General features: G+C 40.2%; 1 protein-coding gene across 1 annotated transcript; it reads right to left on the bottom strand.

The window, feature by feature from the left end:
* Positions 1–6,465: 6,465 nt before the first annotated feature.
* On the bottom strand, positions 6,466–8,749 carry ccnj (cyclin J). Its single transcript, XM_030772783.1, has 5 exons — positions 8,678–8,749; positions 8,256–8,466; positions 7,646–7,945; positions 7,129–7,288; positions 6,466–6,808 (listed from the first exon to the last, which is right to left on the bottom strand). The coding sequence occupies exons 1-5, from the start codon at positions 8,744–8,746 to the stop codon at positions 6,466–6,468; spliced, it is 1,083 nt and encodes a 360-aa protein (XP_030628643.1). The 5' UTR covers positions 8,747–8,749.
* Positions 8,750–9,522: the final 773 nt, after the last annotated feature.

The raw sequence follows: 9,522 nt of genomic DNA, 5'->3' as shown, positions 1-9,522 counted from the left end.
CCAGTGCGGCAACAGACTTCCCCTCTGTAATTCACTTTTCTGATTTCCCTGACAAAAACTATTATATCACTGATGTTATTTACCTTCTTCATTAGTGTTTTCAAGTGTAGGTTTATTTTCCAGCACAGAGTAAACACACCAGATCCAACTTCTCTATAACCCAAGTAGCTTAACTGCTGTACTGTAATTGCCTTTGATACCTCTGCACAGGAGAGAATAACAATGTCTACCAAGTTGCCATTTATCAAATTTCTTGCTCTTGTTGGTGTCAGATCAAATTTCAACTTTATTTGACCTGGAGGTTAGGTTGGCATAAAAACCACTTTTACAAGTGAGACTTAGACAAGGTGGGTTAGTGAGTGGAAGAAACAAATTCAAAATCACATGTGTTGGGGGGGAAAAAAAACATGCAATGTGAAATTCCTTATCTTGTCAGTCTTTGACTTTAGTGTTTGTTTCTAAGTATAGCTCTTGCTGTAATAAATGTTATACATCTTATCTCTCTCAGCAGGATGCAAACTCGCTTGGCCTTCTTTAACCTTTCTGACAGCAAGTGTTCCACAAAGAGCTGCTCAGAAAAAGAAACCTCACAGGTATAAACATCTCACAACACTAGAGTTGCTTTCACATACCCTGCGTCGTCTGCGACACTAGAGGACAGTGACAAACACACATATGTTTCTGATGCTGTTAAGTGCTTGCTCTAGTTCTCTACAGCTCCTTGGATATTCCCCATGGTTACCTTGGATCGTTTATAGATTGGAAGGATTAACTTAAGCCAACCCTGTTACTGATTCTGTTTTCATTGATCTGTGTGGGATTACATTATATCTTCAACTTAAACCATTCCTTTGGTGACTGCAGGGCTTGATAAAGGCTTTTGCTGAGGTTCAGTTTCAAGGCTTGACATATGAGACTAGCGTTGAAGAGGGATCCAAACCAAACTGGAGAGGGAAATTCACTATTCAGTTTAAGTATGGAAAATGACTGTTCTTGTTTAAAACTGATGGCCAACAATCAGCAGTATTCTTTTGTGGCCTTTGGTGTATTGTGGTTGTTTACTGAGTTGTCACACAAGTAACATAGTCTGGGATCAGGGTAATAAGCATTAGTATGGATAACTGAGGTGTTTTTTCCCCCCACACTCTGTACTGTTAAGCCCATAGACATGATCCCAGACTCGACAAGCTGTTTTAATTACTGCCTGCTGATTTATAGCCTGGTTTTATATTACACATGAAAGAGCTACATCCCCATGGATTCCCTGCCTGCTGTAACTCAGATATCGCCACTGTTTGCAATTCATTTGTTGTGGTGTCCATTTGTGTAATAAGTTAACGAGGTAGATTATTTGGCTCAAACAAAACATTTGAAATTTTTCTGTTAGATCTTTAGGTGGTGATTATAGCAAGGCAGGTTTGCTCAAAGTTCAGGACAACATCATCATAAACATTTTTGATGATACTTCATCTGAAGTCGCAGAGGTAAGATGGATACATGACATTAAACAGTATAGAAATAAGGAAACAATTTCTTGACACACTCTCTCACCCCAGGACAGCCATCTGAAAGACTGTGGGCCTTTCCTAGGAAGACAGTGGCTGGGTTCTGTCACAATACCCTTCCGTGCTGTACTCCAGCAGTCTAAGGTACATCAGCCTATCACTTCCATGCTGCTGTAACTATAGCATACTATACCTAGTGTATGACATCACCATAACATACCACTGGCCACGTTTTTTTTTTTTTTTCCTGTCTCTGGAACTCGAGCAGTGTTACTCATTCAAGTCACTCTTGTATAGTCTGTCACAGGCCAAAAACAAACTGCACCCTGAGATCTTGAATCCCTAAAACTTTGTAAGATCTCAGACTTTTTTGCCTACATCAGTACAGAAAGAAAGGATGGCCTGAGGCAGTTCCTGAGACCCCTGGATTTAACCACTCCATGGAACTAACGTAAAATGTCACTGTGCTTTTACTAGGTGAATTGTACACTTGGCATCAACACCCCACCTGCTTTTCTGGGTTATGTCTGGTTGCCTGAGCACAGCTGCCATGACAACAGCTATCTGCCTTCTGAAAAGGACACAAGTTACATCAGTGTCTTTATAAAGCTGGACCCTCCTGTTTGCTTGGACGAAAGTCCCTCATCGAAAGTAAGGAACGTCATAACACATCATGACAAACTTTTCTGCATATTTTAATGTGATAAAAAAAACAAAAAACAATAGCGTCACATTTGACTGGTATGCATGTCAAATCAAACAGTGCTTGTTACCTGTCAGTAAGACAACCTGTGATTTTAGTCTTTCAAATGTGAAAGTTTAAGTAAATCAAACATGACAAGGATACAGTGTATTTTACAAGTATGTTCCTCATTTTAAGAAAATCTTAAAAAAGAACAATGATTAAGTTCACGCAGTGACATTGAAGAAGATGGGTGATTTAACAGTGAATGATTTAACTAATTTTTCATATAGTGGAATGAATCAAAATTACTTGAACTGAAATGTTTCTTAACTACTTTCAAAACTAGTTGAAGTGGAGTGCATCTGTTTTAAATTCACTTAAAATTGTTGTCTTTGAAAATATAGGCTGATGAACAGACACCTCTTCCGCTGGTGAGTTTGTCTTTAATCTTTTTGTTTTTTCTTAACTTATGTTCTTAAATATTTCTTCATACTAATTGGATGGTTCTGTCTGTCTTCCAGTTCAGTAGAAAAGATGATGAAAAGCTGCTAAACCTTACCCAAGATTTTGAGAGACGGTGTAAACGGATAGACAGGAAGAAGAGAGTAGTAACCATGGTAATAGACAGCAATGGATGTCTTGTCCTGGCTAACAGGTTCTTTAGAGCACTTAACCCTCCGCTGGAAGTCCTACAAGGCTACAATATCGCTGTTTTGGTGAGACTTTACAGGATTCTGATGAAACACACATATTGCATTATGTAAGTGAAAGAGAGACAGAGAGAGAAATTGATGGCTTTGATTTTCTCAGTGTAGTAAACATCTCAATGTTTTACCACACATTCTCAAAAATGCCATTTAACAAATCCTCAGAAGGCGTTGTATATTGCTTATTATTAACAAAATATGACATATACCAAGTGATTGTTTTAAAGGGAAATTAAGGCACTGAAAGTTAAGATAGAAGATGATTCATCTTGCCTTTGCCAGGAGCGAGTGGCTAGATTTGTATCTCTGATACCTGTTCTGCCTTTCCCCTCTGATGTTGGAGACAAAGGAGAGATCTGGCTCACCTCAGAGGTATCCTAACTAACCTCGCATTTTGACTTATCATTGAGAAAATATTTCACCTTTCACTATCTCAGCATCTGTTAAAATACCCCAGTGTCTATGTAAATGTGCAGGAATGCTTGGATCTGGTCATTGGAAACAGTGTTAGCTTGGCAGTTCTGCTCTGCAACTTCTTCATGTATTTGAATACAGCAGCGTGGGTTGTTCTGGGGGAATCAGTTACAGAGGTAAGAATGTTCATTTGTATGTAGAGCATTTTAATGCATAATCTCATTTGAATGTCTAAGCAAATCATTTCAATGCAATACTTTCAACCTTCCCAATCCGAAAGGCTCATTTACTGTACACATATTCTCTTGCTGTGGCATGTTGCTAATAAACTGTGTATATTACTGATATACTATTTCTAGACCCCCTCAGTGCATTACACAGAGAATCCATGCTTCAAATCTCATAAAGATTTCAGTGTTCCCGCACAGACTTGATTATCTGTTTGAGTGAACACAACAATAATTGAATATCCGTGGAGTCATTAAGGTGATATTAGCCAGTCATGTTTCTCTCTCTAGGCAGAGACGGCATATGTACTCACTCTGTGGAGCAAAACTTACCTACTGTGGAATCCACGAGATGGAACTCACTACCAGCATTACGATATCTTCTGTCCTCTTAAGACTGTTGACTGTCTCATCAATGGACAGAATGTAACATCCTTTTTTCAGAGCTAGAAGAATTAGGCTTAATTTAACAGCTACAGCTAACACTGGGGTGTCTCCTGTCTGTGTTTTAGTGACCAGTGCCCCTAGCTTTTATGTCAGTTTGTTTTTGTGTAATGGCAGAGCATAGACAATATTGCACTTTATCAAAGCACAGTGATGATTTGATGAGACTTCTTGATTTTTTTGGCATGTACTTTAGGTATGGTTCCATAACATTGCGAACCCTATGATGCCATTCACCTTTAACTTGTCAGACAGCGCGACATGGACTCCCCTTTTCCCTAGTGGTTTCTCATCAGACTCAAATTCAACGGTGCCCATCTCACATTGACAATAAACAGAACTATAAACTAGTGACATCATGAGACCACTTAAAGAACTGCATGTAACAGCTGATGTGTATTGTCAGTCACAGTCTAATTAGATATTACTTACATCTGCAGCACGTTAAAACAAATCACTTAAAAGGTTATCACAAATACTCATTTGAGGCATTTCAAAATGGAATAACTTCAGGTTTTCCTTTCTATATTGTCCAATTTAAAGCCCTCTGAAATAAGCTACCGACCAGCCAACCCAGAACTGATTGGTCAGTTACAACAAAGGTAAAAAAAGAAAAGTCGACTGCATATTCACTCTACAGTCCCATTAACCTTGCACATTATAAAAATGCACCATAACTCAGAGGCATATGAGCCCAGTTTCAATTCTGTAGCGATGCAGCTTCATATTGCATCCCTTCCTTCATCCTAATGAAGACATGTCAGATACAGGCGTTCTGGACCTGAATTCCTGCCACTTAGTTTTTCCAATCAATAATTTAAAGCAATGCCAATGAAGGAGTGGGGACAAGACGAAGCAGGATTTAAGAATTGTTGAACAGGGTCATATACTGGACCTGTTAAGTAACTTTGATGATGGAGGTCTTGTCATGTGCTCCATCAGGATAGTGATTAGGCTGAAGAGCAAAGTTAATGAATGGAGAAGCCCCCACGAGACTCATTGGAACACCAGCTGCTCTGATCTGCTCTCACACATCCTACGCGTGCTGGAACTTGGCTGCAGCTTCCCAGACACACAGCTGGAGATTCAGAAGCTGCAGAGCACCATGAATGACTATAAGGTGAATTTAATTTGTCTTTCTGTCTTTGACTAAAGTATCAACTGAAGGAGACTCCAAAAAGCAATGGTACGCCTTCCTCTCTCTGAAGAGCAACAATCTCTGGGATTTAAGTGCCTTCTATCTAAACTAGTCAGTAAAAGACATGAGGAAGCCCTAGTTTGGGAAGCAGGTGTGTTTAATTAGGTCTGGAACTAAATCAAGTTGGGCAGCACTAAAAAAACTAAAGGCTGATTACCACTGTTGTTGTGATAAGAAAGGACAGAGCTGCTAGAACAGTGTTTTTGCTGAATATATTTTTGCTCAGCTTTATCAAAACATTTGACCTTTAAAAGTATTGATCATAATATCCAGAATGAAGCAAGTTGTTCTGTTTCATTAGGTGACTGGTGTGCCAATTCATTTGGGATACACAGACATGGACACGGTGATCGAGACTGTTCACAACACCAGGTTTCACAGCACAGAGGTTCCTGGCACAGAGTTTGCGCTGTCTGTCTACATTCGGCCTTATCCCAATAATATCCTTTCAGTTTGGATCTTCCTTATCACACTGGTCAAACACATACCAGGAAAACACAACCTCCCTTCTCCACCTGAACAGTGACCTTACCGTCCCCATAAACATGAGACAAAATGTGGAATAACAGCTTTTGAATATATTAGACGTTTGGAATTTGATAGTCTGGATTATTTAACAGAGCAGTCAAGTACATAAATGAGCATGTATCCAATATACTGGACTCTCCTGACTTTGTGCTTTCTTATATATATGCTAATATAAATTACCTTTATTTCATCAATAGCATTTTAAGGGACATGAGAAAAATAAAAAGGAACAGAAATGAAAGGGTACAACTGACAGGTTGCTTTTTATTTTAAAAAAGTATTGTATCAAAGTGCACATTCAAGGTCACAGAACAGTACCTATATTCAATGGTTCTGAGGTAGATCAGCTTAAATACCATTAAGGGCATGCTAGAGTTGAAAAAATACAGCATTCCTGATGGTACACAGTGGTTTATCCCTCCCACAACAGCTTTACTGATGAACAAACATTCTTGAAAATAAATGAACAAGAGAACAAAAGCAAAATCTTCCTCCTCAAAAGAATAACAAGGAGATAATCAGAGTATAGTAACAGGTCACAATATTGCACATCTGAGTAGTTTTACACCTTGTTTTCCGGTTTGCAATACTTAAATCACATTATTCATCACCATATTTGTCCACTCATTTCTTAAATTAAAAAGACAGCACAAGTGTTCCTATTGCAGCAAAGTTCAAGTAGGGTCTTTAGTCTCTCCTAACACTAAACAAACACACACTCCATTGTCCAGTGAAACTCCATCCACTCTTCTCTTTATCACCTGTCAAAGCAGGGTGTTGTGCATGGATACAGCGTGCCCACTTGGTATGCGCCATTGGGAATGCTGACTTTGGCATCCAGAGGTGCAGACGCAGACTGCCCGAGTTGTGGGGCACTGGAAACCTGTAGAGTAGTGGTGTGGGTCAGATAGGTGGCAGAGCTATGGGTAGAGGCTCCGACAGGCTGGCAGTTCTGCTGTGTGTACTGTAGTGAAGATCGGTGGAGGTACTGAGGCATGGTGGAGCCCTGGAACTGGGTTTGGTACATGGTCTGTCCTGACTGGGGACTGAGCTGCTGGCACTTCTGCTTGTTAGCTTCTTTCACATCACTGTCATGTGCACTGCGAGTCAAAAACAAAGACCACATAAACCGCACAATGATGCTTTCAACTTTCCCTGCTGCAGAGAAATGCAGCAGAAGAGGTCACCTAGACCTGTCTGAAAGCTGCATTGCTACAAAGATATGTCAGCATTCACCAAACTACACATAAATCTCTGGCCTCTCGCACAGTTCTATCATCTCGAAATACATATTTTTCTCATCGTATATAATAAATGAACTTAAAGACCAGTAAATCTATGCTTCTTAGCATCCATGTGCTTTCAAAATGAGGCACTGGATATAAATATAGGGTCTTGAAACCTTGTTTCATATACTCACATGAGTAGTCTTTCCACACAGGGTAGGAGCTGGTCCCACGAATATGCTGTGAGCCTCTGAAGACGTGGTGGCCATGTTGGGTACAGCCTGAGAATGATCCGCGATGCAGCCACGCATGCAGCAGCCACCAGGGAGGGAGCATACGCAAGAAATGCGTGATCTGGAAGAGAAATAATCATATTTCTGTGTCTAAAGTAACACTGTTCAGTTCTGGTCCCCAAATTTAGAGCTCCTGCTGCCTCAGCCTTAAATAATGAAGAAGTTTCAACTTGAGAAACAGGCGTATGCTGTCTCTAGCCAGTCAGTGACATAGACTGCATGGTTGATGCAATCTATGTGTCTGGTACTGGGAGCGACCGTTTGACAAGGCTGAAAATGCTACAGTAATATCCATAATGAATACTACCTGCACAACCAGCATAGCCCCTATAAAAGTTATACAACCTTTTAGATCACTTTGTGTATCTGAGTAACATTTAGCAAAAAAAAAAAAAAAAAAAATAGACCAGCCATTTACCTTGAAGAGAGACCTCAAGGAAATAGTCTGCATATTTGGACATGTACAACTCAGTCTTCTCCACACAGGCCATCGGCCATCCATCGTGAAGGTCACCGTCACTGACTGCGATTGACAGGCAGTAATCTATGAAATGGGCAGCCGTGGGCAGGTAGAGGTTCCACTGGACGGTCTCCAGCAGAAGGAGCTCCATGTGAAGAAGTCCCTGTTTAGTCAGAACCAGGTTCATGGCGCTCATACAGCCGAGGCTGTTCAGAGTCTCCAGCTTGGGCACATGATCTTCTCTCTCCTCAAACTTACCTGAAGGAGAACAGACAAACCAGGGGCATGTTCAAGATACTGTAAAATCTCAGAGTGTTTTAAGGTTTGCACACTGCACTGAAATATGTATGAGAAAAGGCTAACTAAGTCACACAGGAAAATTCTTCAATACAACGAATGTCTTTCTTAATTTTCCTTTTTGTCTTTGAATTCTGAATATCTGAAACAGAACTTTATGCATAGAATGATAATGAGTATGATCTTCCCTGTCAACATGTAACATGAATGTGCACAGTATTGAACCTAAGCCTGTTAAGTGAGAGGAAACCAAAGAAAATGTAAAACTTACTAGCCAAAAGCAAGCAGGACAGGGCAACCAAGTGAAGCTGTTGCACAGAAATGTCATAACGATCCATGAAAAGGTCCAGCAGGTAAACAGCCAAGTGTCTGGCTGTCGGACACAGCCTGAAGTGATTGCTTACAATGGCTATGAGGTCTGCAAAGTAACGTCTGAGGCTAAGCTGTGGAGACTGGCCTTTGTAAAAAGGTAAAGACAGTTCCTAGAAGAAAGAATCAGACATGAAAAAGGGTAAGCTTACTGACAGTGAAGTAGTAATTTTGTGTACTACTACTTATAGGTTAACTGCAGAAGCCAGTGCATTATACGTATTCATCCAAGATAAAAACGTGTAGTAACAAACTCAGATCAGTCCCAATAGCAAAACATGAGACGGTAATGTTAATACACTGATGTTCGGCTCCGTAACTTACCCTGTAACGCAGAGCATGGTATATATCTCCGGCAAGTTGTTCTTTCCACCACTGCCCCTCAAGCTCCATTGGACAAATGTGTCAGGATACCCTGGAATAAACCTCGAGTTAGTATTGTCTATTTCGTACAGACTTAGAATCGCCACGACTTAAAGTTTCACAAGGCCCCAGTACAACAACTTCAAACGTGCTGATGACAACCTGTCTAATTGCTAAGGTCACTCCTCCTCTAAAGTCAGTCACTCCCCTTCAAAAGACATACACAATTCTGATGTGAAACATCCGTCTCTGGGTGTCTACATCTTGATTATCGCCTATTGGTCAAAAATTCTCCACCCAATAGGTTTGTGGATCAAATATAAGAACCAATTTACCTTAACGAGTAAAACTCAATGCACAGCATTGTTGGCTTGTACGCTTCTCAACAATGTGGACTCAGCAGGCAACCAATTGTCAGTGGAAATAATAACAAATCTAAAAGTACAATTTGTTGTCATAAAAACAGAAAGTCTTCTGAAAAGATAAAACACGATTATTTGACCCCAAAAGCCTGTAATTCCAACGAAGTAATTCTAAAGAGTTGATGTACTACCGGCGACTCAAAACAATCAAACAGAATTCCAAGTCCATCGACTGAAAGCCGTTGGTCATAAATTTTCTAATACTTACTCGCTTACAAAGTAGCCTGCATGAGGATGATGATAAAAACATACGACGCGATCACGGTCAAATTTTAAAATTAATGCCGGTCAAAGTTTGCTCGCTCAATGGGAGTTTGTACAACAATGAGCTGCGGTGGAAGTACATGGACATAGATGTAAACCAATCGAATGGTTCCTTACACT

The sequence above is a fragment of the Chanos chanos genome, chromosome 4, assembly GCF_902362185.1.
Source record: "Chanos chanos chromosome 4, fChaCha1.1, whole genome shotgun sequence".
Taxonomy (NCBI): Eukaryota; Metazoa; Chordata; class Actinopteri; order Gonorynchiformes; family Chanidae; genus Chanos; species Chanos chanos.
Note: the sequence above shows the minus strand (reverse complement) of the source record. Positions and strands in the feature narration are given on the sequence as shown.